Raw genomic sequence first — 18,788 nt, 5'->3', positions numbered from 1 at the left:
ATATATCGCAATTGCGTACCATTGCGCAAATGGAATATATGACATAAAAAAAAATGGAACAACTACGGTTTTATTCTCCAGGGTGACTGCTTTCAGAAAATATATAATGTTTGGGAGTTTTAACTAATCTTCAGGCCTAAAATTTTTGTGTGATTTGTTTTTTTTTTTATTATTATTTATTTGTAAATATAACAATTTTTTATTTTTCTCCCTCCTAATAGAATTTCTGAATTCTGCAATATATGGAGCTCCTGAAAACCACCTTTGACTACTGCCACGCCCAACACCACGTCTCCGCATGAAATACACGCTCTGCCCAGCCCCCGGAAGCCGGGTCGCGGTCATCGGCAATAACCATTAGAGCCCACCGCGCGTGCATCTACTCCAGCAAAGGACTTTCTCGGCCACAGAAGCCGGCTCTTCCTCCGCAGCCCGTGCCGGCTGGAAAATTCACAGTCTATCCAGATGGGGTAACGTGATTGGTCCAAAAGGATCAGCTGTTCTGCCTCGGAACTGCCAGGGTTCTAATTTTTTTTTTTTTTTTTTTTTTTGGGGGGCGGGATGGGTTTCTACTGTAATTAAGGGAAGGATTCGGACGGTGTCAGGCTTCTCTAAGGACTTTGAGAAGTCAGCGTCTGCATACTGAACACTACTGAGCCTTGCGGACACACGTGGTTTTGTCGCTGTGTGTTTTTTTTTTTTTGTTGATGTGTTCAGGGAGCCGTTACTGTACGGCCCCTGTGTAAATTTTTTTTTTCTGAGATATTTTGCACAATATTTGTGTGTTTTTTGTACATTTTTATCGCCCAGTTTGTACCTTTTTTGCTGTGTCCACCATGGCACGTATCAACCGCCCCGCTCCAGTGGAGGTTTGCTACAAAAACATGCGATTTCTGATCACCCACAATCCCACCAACGCTACGCTCAACACCTTCATCGAGGTGAGTTTATTAAAATTCATTTTTTTTTTAAAAACTGTCATAGCAACCATAATTTCATCTGCATTACTTTTTGAAATTCTTAAAATTTTTTATAAATGTGTTTTTTTTTTTTTGGCCCAAATATTTGATCCAGCTTGGAACTTTATTGGTGATCACCCATATGGAAGAAAAATATATTTCCAATATATTTAGGGAAAAGAAATTTAGAAATATGTTCAATTTAGAAATATATTGAATATGGCCAAAATTGTAGCATTTCAAATATATTTCCATTTTTTTTTTTTTTTTTTTTAATATATTTTAAATATATTTTTCTTCCATGTGGGCAAGGAGTTGGGTGTGACCCTAGGGGCGTGATTCTAACTGTCAGGGGGCGTGGCTTGTTAGATCATCACAGAGACATGCGATCCTATATAGCAGTGGTCCTCAACCCTGGCCTACAGGGCCCACTAACAGGCCAGATTTTCAAGATAACTGAAATACATCCCAGGTGATATCATTTGCTGCTCAGTGATTGCAGTACTCTAGTCTGCATCTCCCCAAGGTAATACTTAAAATCTGGCCTGTTAGTGGGCCCTGTAGGCCAGGGTTGAGGACCACTGCTATATAGCAGGATCACATAGCCTCTGTGATGATCTAAGGGAGAATGACAGGCGGGTGTGTTTACATCAGCCGTCTGCCTTTCTCCCTCTCCTGCGGGAGATCGCGAGTGGCCGACGGCCGGCGGAGCCACCGGTCACAAGCGCTAGCTCCCCAGGGAAGGAGCGGGAGTGCGCCGGCAGCGGCGTGCGCTCGCCCCCCCACAGGCGGCTGAGCGAGTGATGTACAAATACGTCACTTTGCCCAGCAGCGGCAGAGTGCGAAGTATATGTGCGGTGGGCGGGGCGCAAGTGGTTAAGGCTCAAGTACCCGGAAGTGATGTCATGACCTCGCTTCCAGGTTTTTACATCCGAGACCTGATCAGCCGAATTCGGGTCTTCAGCCAGCCGGCGGATGTGCCAGTTGGTTGCTCAGGTCTCCAGGTGGGACGGAAGACCCAGGTGAGCCGCGGGAGAGGGGGGGTGTCCACTCCCACTCCTTATTACAGCTGAGCGGCTGCTCAGCCGCATCAGTCTTTAGAGCTGATGGTCCGCTTTCTTATAAATGGTATCGGGGCAATGCTTCCAGCTGCCGGCATCACTCCAGTTCAACCCCCTAAAACCGAGGCCGCATATTTGCGTTCCGTTGGCGCTAAGGGGTTATCATTGGTCCAAGCTGGACATGGAAGCTAGTGGAGATCACATTAGCGGTTCCTACCACAATGACTTAACCACTTAAACCCAGGAAGATTTTACCCCCTTCCTGAACAGGGGGTTTTTTGCGTTTTTTTTTTTTTTTTATTGCGTGACTTTAACGGACAATTGCGCGGTCGTGCGACGCTGTACCTAAATTTGACGTCCTTTTTTTCCCACAAACAGAGCTTTCTTTTGGTGGTATTTGATCACCTGTGCAATTTATTTATTTTTTTTTTTGGATCATGCACTATAAACAAAAAAAGAGCGTAAATTTTGCAAAAATAACTATTTTTCAAATTTTTTATACGAAATTCCCCCCCAAAAAAATGTAAAAATCAAAATTTTTTAACATTTTCGGCCAATTTGTTTCATGCTACATATGTTTGGTAAAAAAAAATAGCAAAAAGCGTATTTTGATTGGTTTGCGCAAAAGTTATCGCGTTTACTAACAAAGGGAAAGATTTTTGTCATTTTTGGTGTTTTTTTTTTTTTTTTTTTAACGAGTAATGGCGGCGATCTGTGTTTTTTTTTTTTTTTTTTTTTTTTTTTGCGGGACTGCGACATTGCGGCGGACAGATCGGACCCTTGACTGATATTTTTGACACTTTTGGGGTTACCAGTAACATTACTACAGTAATCAGTGCTATACATATGCGCTGTAAGGGCTCTTTCACACGGGCGTTCCGTATGTCCGTTTTTCATCCCATCCGTTTGCGGATGAAAAACGGACATAATGTATCTGTATGTAAATACAGATGTCATCGGATGATCATCCTCTGACATCCGTTTTTGTTCAGTTCAGTTTTTTTGAACGGAAGAGAACCCTATTTTTTCTTCCTTTCAAAAAACGGAACTGAAGCAAAAACGGATGTCAGTGGTGTCATCCGCAGACATCCTTTTTTACATAGACATGCATTATGTCAAACGGATGGGATGAAAAACGGACATACGGACCGGATGACACAAGTGTCATCCGTGTCCGTTACAAAAAAAAAAAAGGACCTGATCGGGCAAAAAAAAAGAACGCCCGTGTGAAAGAGCCCTTACTGTAAAAATGACACTGGCGGGGAAGGGGTTAACTGTATTGGAGAGGGAGGGGCTAAGTGTGTCCTAGGGGCGTGCTTCTAACTGTGATGGGACATGGCTACTACTGTAAAAACAGAGATCAACGGTTCTACATAGTAGAACCGTCTGATCTCCATTTTTACACAGGGGAGAATGACAGGCGGCTTGTTTACATTAGCCGCCTGCCTTTCTCACTTCCCGGCGAACGATCGCGAGTGACCGGCGGACATCGGGTCTGCCGGTCACACGCACTGACTTGTTGGGGAACGGGGCGGGCGTGCGCTCGCCCGCTATGGGCTCACAAGCCGGTGACAGGCTAGTGATGTGTGTGTATATATACGTCACTTTGCCTGGCCAGGGCTGACCGTCGCAGTATAGCTACTTGCGGCGGTTGGCAAGTGGTTAAAGGCTTCTATAGCAGCCTTTCTCAACCTTTTCAGCACAGAGGAACCCTTGAAATAAATTTCTGGTCTCGTGGAACCCCTGCTAACGATTAAAAATCTACAACTCATGACACATTAGTGTGACAGTCAGTGGGAAGAATGCTCCTTACTCTTCTCATCATTGGGAAGAATTACCCCCCTTACAAATGGCTAAAAGGAACAATGGTGTCATTGGGAACTTATCTGAGAGGCAGAAATTGCCCATTTCTCAAGGAACCCCTAGCAACCTCATGAGGAATCCTAGTTGAAAAACCCTGTTCTAGAGTGATCCCACCGATATGGCACATATACATACTCACAATGAATCAAGCTGGACCCAATCTAACCAAAAATTACCTCATTTTAAATTTTGGCTTTGAATGGACTTGAGATTAAAAAAAACTTGAAAATAGGTGTTTCATCAAAGAGAACCAAGACTTTTTTTTCCTCCACCGATCTTCCCTCATTAAACGAGCCAAGTTTGTGAAGGTTCTCATGTCTCCAGGTTATGGTATATCTAGTAAACGTCGGTCACATTCATCTGGACTTGTTCTGTACCAAAACCACTTCCAATGCGGGTCAGAATAACGCCCCAACATCCGACTCCGGTCACCATAGAATGTGTAGATGTTAATTGTCCAAGGATGCAAGGTGTGAAAGTTGAGTCACCATGTTCTAGTTGCATTATCCCACCCAAGGGGTCAACCTGCACAGATATCAACCCTTCTACTCACATGGCTGACCTGTCCAATCACTAGGGTGGATCTAAGTTTGCTTGCGCGTCTAAAGAATTTGTCACTTCAGAGAGCATTGGACACCAGCCTGACCTTTTATAGGGGTTAATAAAACCCGGGTGATGTTGTAGGCCAGGGATCCTCAAACTACGGCCCTCCAGATGGTGCGGAACTACACATCCCATGAGGCATTGTAAAATTCTGACATTCACAGATATGACTAGGCATGATGGGAATTTTAGTTCCTAAACAACTGGAGGGCCGTAGTTTGAAGACCCCTGTTGTAGGCCCAGGTCACATCTATGCGGTTCTGCCTGCTATATTAGCATGGGCACTGCAGCCCCATCATTTGAATTGAGCTGCTGTGCCTGCATTTCCTGCAAGGAAAAGGTCCCGGCACCTTTTTCAGAAACGCAGCTGTATGGAAAGCACCATGCATTTCCGCGTGTGGGAAACCCTGCCGTGTTTTTCAGAGTGAGGGGGTGCCAGTTAGAGTTAATGGCACCTCCACATGTTTTCTGTAAAGCACCCCGTTGTGTGCAGGTGTGGGAATGCATGGGATTTACAAGCACTCCTGTACCCGCATATATGTGACTCTAGTCTTGAGTAATAAAAGCCTGGGGGGTATACCATTATAGGGAGTAATGAAAGCCTGGGGGGGATACCAGTATAGGGAGTAATGAAAGCCCAGGGGGATACCATTATAGGGAGTAATGAAAGCCCAGGGGGGATACCATTATAGGGAGTAATGAAAGCCTGGGGGGGGGATACCAGTATAGGGAGTAATGAAAGCCGGGGGGGATACCATTATAGGGAGTAATGAAGGCCTGGGGGGTATACCATTATAGAGAGTAATGAAAGCCCGGGGGATACCATTATAGGGAGTAATGAAAGCCCGGGGGATACCATTATAGGGAGTAATGAAAGCCCGGGGGGGGGGGGGGGATACCATTATAGGGAGTAATGAAAGCCCGGGGGGGATACCATTATAGGGAGTAACGAAAGCCCGGGGGGGATACCATTATAGGGAATGAGAGCCTGGGGGGGATACCATTATAGGGAGTAATGAAAGCCCGGGGGGGGGTACCATTATAGGGAGTAATGAAAGCCTGGGGGATACCATTATAGGGAGTAATGACAGCCCGGGGGATACCATTATAGGGAGTAATGAAAGCCCGGGGGGGGATACCATTATAGGGAGTAATGAAAGCCTGGGGGATACCATTTATAGGGAGTAATGACAGCCCGGGGGATACCATTATAGGGAGTAATGACAGCCCGGGGGATACCATTATAGGGAGTAATGACAGCCCAGGGGGATACCATTATAGGGAGTAATGAAAGCCCGGGGGGATACCATTATAGAGAGTAATGAAAGCCCGGGGGGATACCATTATAGAGAGTAATGAAAGCCCGGGGGGATACCATTATAGAGAGTAATGAAAGCCCGGGGGGATACCATTATAGGGAGTAATGACAGCCCAGGGGGATACCATTATAGGGAGTAATGAAAGCCCGGGGGGGAAACCATTACAGGGAGTAATGAAAGCCTGGGGGGATACCATTATAGGGAGTAATGAAAGCCCGGGGGGATACCATTATAGGGAGTAATGAAAGCCCTGGGGGATCCCATTATAGGGAGTAATGAAAGCCTGGGGGGTGCCATTATAGGGAGTAATGAAAGCCCGGGGGGGATACCATTATAGGGAGTAATGAAAGCCTGGGGGGATACCATTATAGGGAGTAATGAAAGCCCTGGGGGATACCATTATAGGGAGTAATGAAAGCCCTGGGGGATCCCATTATAGGGAGTAATGAAAGCCTGGGGGGGTGCCATTATAGGGAGTAATGAAAGCCCTGGGGGATCCCATTATAGGGAGTAATGAAAGCCTGGGGGGATACCATTATAGGGAGTAATGAAAGCCCGGGGGGATACCATTATAGGGAGTAATGAAAGCCCGGGGGGGGATACCATTATAGGGAGTAATGAAAGCCCGGGGTTGATACCATTATAGGGAGTAATGAAAGCCCGGGGTTGATACCATTATAGGGAGTAATGAAAGCCCGGGGGGGGGGGTACCATTATAGGGAGTAATGAAAGCCTGGGGGATACCATTATAGGGAGTAATGACAGCCCGGGGGATACCATTATAGGGAGTAATGAAAGCCCGGGGGGGATACCATTATAGGGAGTAATGAAAGCCTGGGGGATACCATTTATAGGGAGTAATGACAGCCCAGGGGGATACCATTATAGGGAGTAATGAAAGCCCGGGGGGATACCATTATAAGGAGTAATGAAAGCCCGGGGGGGATACCATTATAGGGAGTAATGAAAGCCCGGGGGGATACCATTATAGGGAGTAATGAAAGCCCGGGGGGGAAACCATTACAGGGAGTAATGAAAGCCTGGGGGGATACCATTATAGGGAGTAATGAAAGCCCTGGGGGATACCATTATAGGGAGTAATGAAAGCCCTGGGGGATCCCATTATAGGGAGTAATGAAAGCCTGGGGGGTGCCATTATAGGGAGTAATGAAAGCCCGGGGGGAATACCATTATAGGGAGTAATGAAAGCCTGGGGGGATACCATTATAGGGAGTAATGAAAGCCCTGGGGGATCCCATTATAGGGAGTAATGAAAGCCTGGGGGGGTGCCATTATAGGGAGTAATGAAAGCCCTGGGGGATCCCATTATAGGGAGTAATGAAAGCCTGGGGGGATACCATTATAGGGAGTAATGAGAGCCTGGGGGGATGCCATTATAGGGAGTAATGAAAGCCTGGGGGGATGCCATTATAGGGAGTAATGAAAGCCCGGGGGGATCCCATTATAGGGAGTAATGAAAGCCCTGGGGGATCCCATTATAGGGAGTAATGAAAGCCTGGGGGGATACCATTATAGGGAGTAATGAAAGCCAGCGGGGATACCATTATAGGGAGTAATGAAAGCCCTGGGGAATACCATTATAGGGAGTAATGAAAGCCTTGGGGGATCCCATTATAGGGAGTAATGAAAGCCTGGGGGGGTGCCATTATAGGGATTAATGATGCCATTATAGGGAGTAATGAAAGCCTGGGGGGATCCCATTATAGGGAGCAATGAAAGCCTGGGGGGATACAATTACAGGAAGTAATGAAAGCCCGGGGGGGGGGGGGATACAATTATAGGGAGTAATGAAAGCCCAGGGGGGATACAATTATAGGGAGTAATGAAAGCCCGGGAGGGGGGGGGGATACCATTATAGGGAGTCATAACAGCAGGGGGGGGGGAGGGGGATACCTTTTTATAGGGAGTAATAAAACGCAATATAGGACCTAATTTCTTGGTAAAATATAAAAGATGAGGTTGCGCAGAGTAAAAAGATACCCAACATGTCACATTGTTTTTAAAGTGTGTGCACGCTTGTGAAATAACGCCAATTAAGTGCGGTACCCAATGTTTTCCATAGGCGATGCTTTAAAAGCTCCAACAGGTCATCCGTTTCAAGTTAACCATGAGTTCCCCTAGGATTTTTGCTCTGACTCTGGTGTGCGTGGCAATGGGTAACTTGTAGCGCAATCTACAACTTTCTTTGTAGGCGCCCCTTGCGCCTGTATTCACATGTGTATGCACAGAAGAATGCGAGGGGGTGGGGAGGATCGGTGCTCGGGTGTACTTGAATTTTAAACCTTTTCTTTGTTTACTTTTTTTTTTATATATATATTTGGACCAAAATTCGCCTATGCCAGAGGTCTCCAACCCTCAACCGGCAGACCAGTGCGGCCTTCTGGTACCCGGCTGGGGGTTGGTTGTGGTAGAGCGAGCCTGCACAACTTGCGCTGGCACCCTCCAACCATTAGAAGGCGCCCCTTCCCTTCTCCCAGCACCACTACTTCCTCTCTGTGGTCACATGGGGAAGAAGAGGGACATGGATAAGGAGACTGGGAGGAAGGAGAGCCGGGGACAGGATGGTCATCCTCATAGAGCACAGGTGAGAGGCCCACGAGCTGACTTCAGGTGACAGCAGGCTGCACCCTTCCCCAACCACTTGAAGGTGACAGGCTGTGCACCGTGCCCCCCCCTAAGTGACAGGCTGCACCCTCTCCCCCAAACACCCTAACCCCCCTCCAGTCTGGGGAGGCATTGTCTTCCACGAGCCAGGGAGGTTGAGGAATGCTGGCCTATAGCATTTTCCTTAGGACAAGTTCCCCTTAACGAGACAACAAGGCCCCTGATGTCTCACCGGCCTTCCATTGAAGCTGATGGAGCTCAGATTGCACTCCGTTAGCTTCTTTCCTGGCCACATCAACCCGGACAAAGGACGTATGAACCTGGAAGGGATGCAATGCATCCTTGAATTAGCTGGAGATCAATGAACAGATGTTCACTGGTCTCCCTCACCTCTTCCCAGTGACACCTGCAGATGGGACAGGGAAAAGGGGGGGGTCCACGATTGGGATGCTGTACAGCTGCCTGATAGTTTCCCCCCCACTGCTGCCGACATATGTTGGTGGCCACAAAAGGGTTGGGTGCAAATCGGTGCGATCTGATCGAGGTTAGCCATTGTCATTGCTGATGAACTATCACGTGTTGAACACAAATCCGTCCCTCATTGTTGCCCTCACACCTCTCCTGCAGCTGCAGCACTCCACTCATCTCCACCCACCCGTCTCGGCAGTCGGCAGCGTAGAGGAGGACAGAACTCCTCCTTCAGCTCCTGCTCCTCTCTGTGCAGCTGCAGCACCCCTTGTCTCCACCTCCTCTGGTCCTCCTCCAGACCCTGCACTTTAAGCTTCCCAGCTCTGCTCCCACTGATGTAAGAAAGGGTGGGGTACTCTTGACTTCTGATGGTGTAGAGGCTCTTGGCATCTGAAGTGGGGGGGGATGCTCTGGACATCTAATCTTACAGATGCAACCGGCCCTTTGAGGGTGACCATAATGCTGTTGTGGCCCACAATGTAATCGAGTTTGACACCCCTGATCTATATTTTGTCATTGTAGATAACGGTTTTTATTACGTCATTATGATTGGTGTCCCTTCAATTAGAATGGATGGACTGATTTTCTGCAGATAGCAGCCAGACCCTGGAAAGAGGCCGCCTTGTGTACGGGGACAGAGTGATCCGCGGGATCCCGGCCAGCTCGGATATCCAGTGTGTGCCGCGCTCTGCCGCCGGGTCCTCAGCCAGGCACTTGGCAGCGGTTTGCACGCTTTCTGCTATTTCTGTGCAGCCTGCGTAGACTGGCTGAAATCCCCGAGCGATGTTTACAGGCGGTGGAACCCGGCCAAACTCCGCTCTCCACTTTATTGGATGTTTGGGAACTTCAACCGAACTAAAAATAACCTGAATCTGGATGGTGTGATTAGAGACGGAGCGATCAGCCAGCCACCGGAACATTCTATATAATCCATCCCCTACTCCTCATACACACTCCTCCGGGCAAGAGAGGTCAGGAGATCCTAAAGATGAATAGACCTCCAGATAACCACTGGGACTCCATACCTCCTGGAGGACTCTGCTCCTCCTCCTATCCAACTCCCTTCTCCTGAAATACTCTGCACTGCTGGAGGACTCTGCTCCTTCCTCTAACTCTTCTGCTGAAATACTTTGCACTGCTGGAGGACTCTGCTCCTCCTCCTATTCAACTCCCTTCTCCTGAAATACTCTTCCCTGCTGGAGGACTCTGCTCCTTCCTCTATTCAACTCCCCTCTCCTGAATACTCTGCCCTGCTGGAGGACTCTGCTCCTTCCTCTATCTAGCTCTCCTCTCCTGAAATACTCTGCTCCTTCCTCTAACTCTTCTGCTGAAATACTTTGCACTGCTGGAGGACTCTACTCCTCCTCCTATCCAGCTCCCTTCTCCTGAAATACTCTTCCCTGCTGGAGGACTCTGCTCCTTCCTCTATTCAACTCCCCTCTCCTAAAATACTTTGCCCTGCTGGATGACTCTGCTCCTTCCTCTAACTCTTCTGCTGAAATACTTTGCACTGCTGGAGGACTCTGCCCCTCCTCATATCCAACTCCCTTCTCCTGAAATACTCTTCCCTGATGGAGGACTCTGCTCCTTCCTCTATTCAACTCCCCTCTCCTGAAATACTCCGCACCTTCCTCTGTAACTCTCCTCTCCTGAAATACTCTGCACTGCTGGAGGACTCTGCTCCTTCCTCTATCCAACTCTCTTCTCCTGAAATACTCTACACTGCTGGAGGACTCTGCTCCTTCCTCTATTCAACTCCCCTCTCCTAAAATACTCTGCCCTGCTGGATGACTCTGCTCCTTCCTCTAACTCTTCTGCTGAAATACTTTGCACTGCTGGAGGACTCTGCTCCTCCTCATATCCAACTCCCTTCTCCTGAAATACTCTTCCCTGATGGAGGACTCTGCTCCTTCCTCTATTCAACTCCCCTCTCCTGAATACTCTTCCCTGCTGGAGGACTCTGCTCCTTCCTCTATTCAACTCCCCTCTCCTGAATACTCTGCCCTGCTGGAGGACTCTGCTCCTTCCTCTATCTTACTCTCCTCTCCTGAAATACTCTGCACTTCTGGAGGACTCTCCTCCCCTGAAATTACCCTGCTCCTTCCTCTATAATTCTCCTTCCCTGAAATACCCTGCACTGATGTAGGACTCTGCTCCTTCCTCGATCTAACTCTCTTCTCAAATATTCTGCTCTGCTGGAGGACTCTGCTCCTTCCTCTATAATTCTCCTTGTAACGGATCAACTGGCACCCCGACTGGGTACCTCCCAGTTGACGGATGCTCCTAGTGCTTCCCGAGGGCTCCAAGCACTCCACCAGACAACCATAATCACTGCAGACCCCACAAACCGCCGTAGCTTGGTTGGGGTCTCGTCGTCTCCTACCCACCCTGGACCTACGACAAAGGCTCCAGGTTCTGTGGGTGAACCTCTTTTCCCCAGAGTGAAGCGGGAACAAGCTCTTACAAGAGCTTATTGATTATTCCAGGGAGTATGAATAGCATAGCAATCCCTTGTAGAAGATTCCCCCAATAAGAGACAGGACTCTAGATTGAGGGTGAAGTAGAACTGTAGGTTTAATGGCACAGCTGCTCTTTTATACAGTTTCCCCCACAAAGGTACTGCCCAGGTGGACCTTGTGGGGAACAGGACATGAAATACAGGATCCAATAAAAACAGTTTTACACTCCCATACAGTGTACACAATCCCTCCCCTCTGCCTAATTGCGTTATCATATGCAGATGAAATTGTATACAGAAATAGAATTAACCTGAACTAATTGCGACAACAATGTGAGGTCATTAACATTTAACAATGGGACAGGCAGACTTGACACAATCCAAATCCCACCTCAAAACGGACAATAGGACAAGACTGCCAATGTCTCCTACATTGAAGTACATGGAATATGCATCTTCGTATTGCTATGATTATTTGTGTCACAGACTTCATGGCGACAGGCTATAGGTCTCAGTGTAAAGTGGGATCAAATCTTCATATTTCTTGAGATATTGAGAAAATATTACTCTCCCATTTGAAGTTATCCAAACCATATTCTCAGTGTCCCCCAAGTATCTGTCTTTCGCTCCCAGTGATGGTGAGTTCCGTCACACTCCTGCCCTGAAATACTCTGCACTGCTGGAGGACTCTGCTCCTTCCTCTATCCAACTCTCTTCTCCTGAAATACTCTGCACTGCTGGAGGACTCTGCTTCTTCCTCTATAAATCCTCCCCTGAAATACTCTGCACTACTGGAGGACTCTGCTTCTTCCTCTTTCCAACTCTCCTCTCCTGAAATACTCTGCACCTTCCTCTATAGCTCTCTTCTCCTGAAATACTCTGCCCTGCTGGAGGACTCTGCTCCTTCCTCTATCCATCTCTCCTCCCCTGAAATACTCTGCACTGCTGGAGGACTCTGCTTCTTCCTCTATCCAACTCTCCTCCCCTGAAATACTCTGCACCTTCCTCTATAGCTCTCTTCTCCTGAAATACTCTGCACTGCCGGAGGACTCTGCTCCTTCCTCTATAAATCTCCTCCCCTGAAATACTCTGCACTGCTGGAGGACTCTGCTTCTTCCTCTATCCAACTCTCTTCTCCTGAAATACTCTGCACTGCTGGAGGACTCTGCTTCTTCCTCTATAAATCCTCCCCTGAAATACTCTGCACTGCTGGAGGACTCTGCTCCTTCCTCTATCCAACTCTCTTCTCCTGAAATACTCTGCCCTGCTGGAGGACTCTGCTCCTTCCTCTATCCAACTCTCCTTCCCTGAAATACTCTGCCCTGCTGCAGGGCTCTGCTCCTTCCTCTAAAAAGCTCCTCTCCTGAAATACTCTGCTCTGCGGGAGGACTCTGCTCCTTCCTCTATCTATGCTGCTCTCGCAGTTCAGTACTGTGAGTGTTGTCGTCTTAGGATAGGAAATGTTACTGGCAGGATTACTGCTTATATTTTGCCCTCCCTGATTCTCCTCTTCCCCGACCCCCCCCCCCCCCACTCATCAACATAATGAAACTTAAAAAAAAATCTATATTCCTTATAAACTTCGCATTTTGCCCAATGATGTCATCCCTAGGTCTCTGTGCTTTTTAATGCAATGCAAGCAGCTATTGGTTGGTGGAAGGGGCTGGCCGGATGCTGTCAGCCCCTCCCAAAAACATCACAGCACCCGGCCTCAGTACTGCTGACCCACTGCAGTAGTGCCCAGGCACAGGACGTGCAGTGCCATTTTTCAGAAGTTTTAGGGCCGGTTCACACCAGAGAAACGCTGTCTGGATGCATTCCGGATGCTTTTATACATGCATGTTTTTGATGCATTCTGGTGCATTTTTTTTTTTCTTCTTTGCCGTAACCGGTTCCCGACCAGCCACCACCGTTTTTACAGCGGCAATGTTGCTCTGCTGCGCAAATCGACTTAGTTCTACGTTGGTCGCGAGCAGGCAGCTAGGGGGCGAGCACGCACCGCCGGCGCGCTCCGGCTCCCACTCGGCAGCGGGGACTCTGATGCACGGGTCAGGCGGCTCCATTTAAAACCCGCGCTCGCTCCTCGCTGAGAGAAAACAGTCGGCTGTTGTAAACACAGCCAACCTTTCTTCTCCCTGGAATGATCATAGAGCGCCAGTGATCCTTCTATATAGGATCACAGGTCTCTATGGGCATTTCACAAGCCACTCCCCCCCCCCCCCCCCCCCCACAGTTAGAATCCCTCTCCTAAGCTCACATTTAACCCCATTGATCACCCACAGTATTAACCCCTTCCCTGCCAGTGTCATTACAGTGACCGTGCATATTTCTAGCACTGATTACTGTAGTAATGTCACTGGTCCCCCCAAAAGTGTCAAAAATGTCAGTTAGGGGTCCGATCTGTCCGCTGCAATGTTGCAGTCCCGCTAAAAATCACTGAAAGGCGCCATCACTAGTTAAAACAAAAAACAAAAAAAAAAATATATATATATATATATAAAAATGACAAATCTTTCCCCTAGTTTGTAGACATGATAACTTTTGCGCAAACCAATCAAAATCCACTTATTGGGATTTTTTTTTTTACCAAAAATATGGAACAGAATACAAATTGGTCTAAAAGGATGACATTTTTTGATATTTGTGTGTGTATATGTATGTATGTGTGTGTATGTATATATGTATATATATATATATATATATATATATATATATATATATATATATTGTAGAATATAGAGAGAGATGGAGATATATAATTTATTTTTATATATATTTTTTCAGAAATGTTGTGTTTTTTTGTTTTTGTTTTTTTTTGTTTATAGCGCAAAAAATAAACATCACAGAGCTGATCAAATACCACCCAAAGAAAGCTCTGTTTGTGGGGAAAAAAATGACATCAATTTTATTTAGGTACAGCCTCACACGGCCCCGTAATTTTCGGTTAAAGTAACGCAGTGCCGAATCGCAAAAAATGGCCTGGTCATTAAGGGGGAAAATCCTTCCGGTCCAGAAGTGGTTAAATAAGAAATGTAGCCTAGGCATATTTAACATTTTTAGGTGTTTTCTATAACAGCGATTTTTCACTTTTTGAGTTCAGGTTCTCTTTAATGTCCCTTACCAGGTAGGATAAGAATAGAACACTTTGCATAGGTTTTTGTTCATGTAAATTTTCAGATACGAACATTGTTCTCTGCTTGTTCTATAAAATCCCCGCATTTGTTTATATAAACTGTCGGATGGGGGAGACATAGGAGGACATGCCGGGGAGACATAGGAGGACATGCCGGGGAGACATAGGAGGACATGCCGGGGAGACATAGGAGGACATGCCGGGGAGACATAGGAGGACATGCCGGGGGGGGGGGGGAAAGCCATAGGAGGACATGCCGGTGGGGAAGGAGCCATAGGAGGACATGCCGGGGGGGGGGAAGCCATAGGAGGACATGCCTGGGGGGGGAAGCCATAGGAGGACATGCCCGGGGGGGGGGGAGCCATAGGAGGACATGCCCGGGGGGGGGGGGGAGCCATAGGAGGACATGCCCGGGGGGGGGGAGCCATAGGAGGACATGGCGGGGGGAGCCATATAGGAGGACATGGCGGGGGGAGCCATATAGGAGGACATGGCGGGGGGAGCCATATAGGAGGACATGGCGGGGGGGGGGGGGGAGCCATATAGGAGGACATGGCGGGGGGGGAGCCATATAGGAGGACATGGCGGGGGGGGGAGCCATATAGGAGGACATGGCGGGGGGGGAGCCATATAGGAGGACATGGCGGGGGGGGAGCCATATAGGAGGACATGGCGGGGGGGGGAGCCATATAGGAGGACATGGCGGGGGGGGGGAGCCATATAGGAGGACATGGCGGGGGGGGGAGCCATATAGGAGGACATGGCGGGGGGGGGAGCCATATAGGAGGACATGCCCGGGGGGGGAGCCATATAGGAGGACATGGCGGGGAGGGGAGCCATAGGAGGACATGGCGGGGAGGGGAGCCATAGGAGGACATGGCGGGGGGTTTATTGGCTGCAGAAAAAAGTGTCTGACGCCAAAAACAGCCGCTGTAAAAACGTCCCGTGTTCATGAGGCCTAAAACTGCAGCATGGTGTATTTTTAAACGGGAGCAAAAATACAATGATAAAGTAAACCATTGCTGCAATTCTTTTTCCAAAACGGGCAGATAAAAAAAAAAAAAAAAATCATCATGCTGCAGTTTTGATCCTGCGTCTATAGAGGACTCCTACAGGACAGTCTGAGCAGCTCCTGGTCTGCATATTATGTGATGTACAAGTCCCGTAACGGAAACCAAAAACTACCTTTACCCTCCCTGACTGAGCCAAATCCTTCTCCATTTGTGTCTCCCGCGCTCCCCCTTCCCAGACACTGCAGCTCCCCCGCCCCTTCCCAGACACTGCAGCTCCCCCCCCTTCCCAGACACTGCAGCTCCCCCCCCCCTCCCTTCCCAGACACTGCAGCCCCCCTCCCTTCCCAGACACTGCAGCTCCCCCCCCTTCCCAGACACTGCAGCTCCCCCCCCCCCCTTCCCAGACACTGCAGCTCCCCCCCCTTCCCAGACACTGCAGCTCCCCCCCCTTCCCAGACACTGCAGGCTCCCCCCCTTCCCAGACACTGCAGCTCCCCCCCCCTTCCCAGACACTGCAGCTCCCCCCCCCCTTCCCAGACACTGCAGCTCCCCCCCCCCTTCCCAGACACTGCAGCTCCCCCCCCTTCCCAGACACTGCAGCTCCCCCCCCTTCCCAGACACTGCAGCTCCCCCCCCTTCCCAGACACTGCAGCTCCCCCCCCCCTTCCCAGACACTGCAGCTCCCCCCCCCCTTCCCAGACACTGCAGCTCCCCCCCCCCTTCCCAGACACTGCAGCTCCCCCCCCCTTCCCAGACACTGCAGCTCCCCCCCCCCCTTCCCAGACACTGCAGCTCCCCCCCCCCCTTCCCAGACACTGCAGCTCCCCCCCCCCTTCCCAGACACTGCAGCTCCCCCCCCCTTCCCAGACGCTGCAGCTCCCCCCCCCTTCCCAGACGCTGCAGCTCCCCCCCCTTCCCAGACGCTGCAGCTCCCCCCCCCTTCCCAGACGCTGCAGCTCCCCCCCCCTTCCCAGACGCTGCAGCTCCCCCCCCCTTCCCAGACGCTGCAGCTCCCCCCCCCCTTCCCAGACGCTGCAGCTCCCCCCCCCTTCCCAGACGCTGCAGCTCCCCCCCCCTTCCCAGACGCTGCAGCTCCCCCCCCTTCCCAGACGCTGCAGCTCCCCCCCCCTTCCCAGACGCTGCAGCTCCCCCCCCTTCCCAGACGCTGCAGCTCCCCCCTTCCCAGACGCTGCAGCTCCCCCCTTCCCAGACGCTGCAGCTCCCCCCTTCCCAGACGCTGCAGCTCCCCCCCCCCCTTCCCAGACGCTGCAGCTCCCCCCCCCCTTTCCCAGACGCTGCAGCTCCCCCCCCCCTTTCCCAGACGCTGCAGCTCCCCCCCCCCTTTCCCAGACGCTGCAGCTCCCCCCCCCCCTTTCCCAGACGCTGCAGCTCCCCCCCCCCTTTCCCAGACGCTGCAGCTCCCCCCCCCCCTTTCCCAGACGCTGCAGCTCCCCCCCCCCCTTTCCCAGACGCTGCAGCTCCCCCCCCCCCTTTCCCAGACGCTGCAGCTCCCCCCCCCTTTCCCAGACGCTGCAGCTCCCCCCCCCCTTTCCCAGACGCTGCAGCTCCCCCCCCTTTCCCAGACGCTGCAGCTCCCCCCCCCCCCTTTCCCAGACGCTGCAGCTCCCCCCCCCCCCCCTTTCCCAGACGCTGCAGCTCCCCCCCCCCCTTCCCAGACACTGCAGCTCCCACTGGGAGGGTTTAGCAACAGAGGCAATGTTGTCAATCCAAAAAGCAGTGGGCAGAACTAGGGTTGGCCAGGTGATGAGTGACAAGCTTACAGGCCTGCAGTGCAAGGATGAGTGCCATGCCTTTGCAATTTCTTCTCCTACTGTAGTGCAAACAGGCACAGCCCACAAGAGGGCGACAACACTGCTCCTACGTTCAGAAGAAGTGCAAAAGCGTTGTCGCCTCCTATGCAATTCCATGGAGGGTTAGTCTAAAGTGAAAACTTTTATTTGTAATTCCATAGGGATGAATGTGATTGCAAAGGTCGCAAGTGGAACACCAGGGACCAGCAGAATGTGTGAGCTTCCCCCCCCCCACCCCCCCATTCCCAGAAGGGGAAATGTTGGAAAATTGCGTCCCGCTCAGAATACAATGAATGCCCCAGTGGGGGAGTTTCCTCCACCTTGTGGATGGAGGAATCGGGTGGGTTATATTTTCAGTCAACACACTGGGTGAACACAAAACTGTCAACTATGTATGGTCAGCTTAAGGCCCCTTTCACACTTGTGCGACTTGTCCTGCGATTTGGGACTGCAAAATCGCATGACAAGTCGTTCTCCATTATTTCCAATGAGTTCCGTTCATATCTGTGCGACTTGAAATCGCACCGACTTCAAAGTAGTCCCTGCACTGCTTTGGCCCGACTTTAATTGCGATTTGAGGTCCAAAGACAAGCCCAGTCAAAATCGCAGTAAGATTGTGCAACTTTTAAGTCGCACAAGTATGAAAGGGGCCTAAAGCGGAGTATCCTCCCAAAAGTGGATGCTCCGCTTTATTCTCCCCCCCCCCCCCCCTTCCAGTGCAACATTTTGCACCTTTCGGGGGGAGGGATGCCTGTCAAAAACAGGTACCAGCTCCCACTTCCATGTAAGGGTGCCGCGGCGACCTACGTCATTTGTGACTCCTCCTCCCTCCACCCCGCCCTCTGCAAGACGCAGCGATCCCAGAAGACAGGGGGACCATTCAGAAAGCGCAGTAGCAACCAGGCTATGTGGCCACAAGGCTTCACTTCCTGTTTCCCTTAGTAAGGATGCCGGCACCTGCACCCGGAGCTGATGGACGGGTCGGCTTCAGGTGCCGACATCGCGGGCTCCCTGGACAGGTAAGTGTCCTTTATATTAAAAGTCATCAGCTACAGTAGTTGTAGCTGCCGACTCATTATTTTTTTTCCGCCTGGGTTGCAACTCCGCTTTAAGCCTGGGAGGGTGGCCAATGGTAGGGAGGGGGGGTGCTCTGTTGTAATTGTAACTGCATCAAAGTTTATGGATTAGTTGTGGCTAACTTCAAGCAAATCATCATATTTACTACTTGTATCCAGGAGGGGGCAAGCTGTGTACTCTCTGAAGACTCTTTATTGCAACCATTGTGCTAAAAAAATGGCTGAATGACTCAAAGGAGAGGCCCTCTTCCACTCCACACTTTGTAGAGTAGATGGAACTACTACACTATAATTACCAAAAGTATTGGGACGCCTGCCTTCACACACACATGAACTTTAATGCCATCCCAGTCTTAGTCCGTAGGGTTCAATATTGAGTTGGCCCACCCTTTGCAGCTA

General features: G+C 50.0%; 1 protein-coding gene across 1 annotated transcript in view; it reads left to right on the top strand.

The window, feature by feature from the left end:
* Window positions 1-836: 836 nt before the first annotated feature.
* PTP4A3 (protein tyrosine phosphatase 4A3) overlaps window positions 837-18,788 on the top strand; it is a gene marked incomplete at its 5' end in the record, with an annotated part of 40,709 nt that continues 22,757 nt past the window's right edge. Inside the window, one exon of the mRNA XM_082259633.1 lies at window positions 837-941. Within this exon, the coding sequence (XP_082115759.1) occupies window positions 837-941 (105 nt within the window). The remainder of the gene's footprint in view (window positions 942-18,788) is intronic.

Source organism: Pelophylax lessonae (genome assembly GCF_965119305.1).
Source record: "Pelophylax lessonae genome assembly, chromosome: 5".
Lineage (NCBI taxonomy): Eukaryota > Metazoa > Chordata > Amphibia > Anura > Ranidae > Pelophylax > Pelophylax lessonae.
This window is presented reverse-complemented; position numbering and strand designations above follow the sequence as displayed.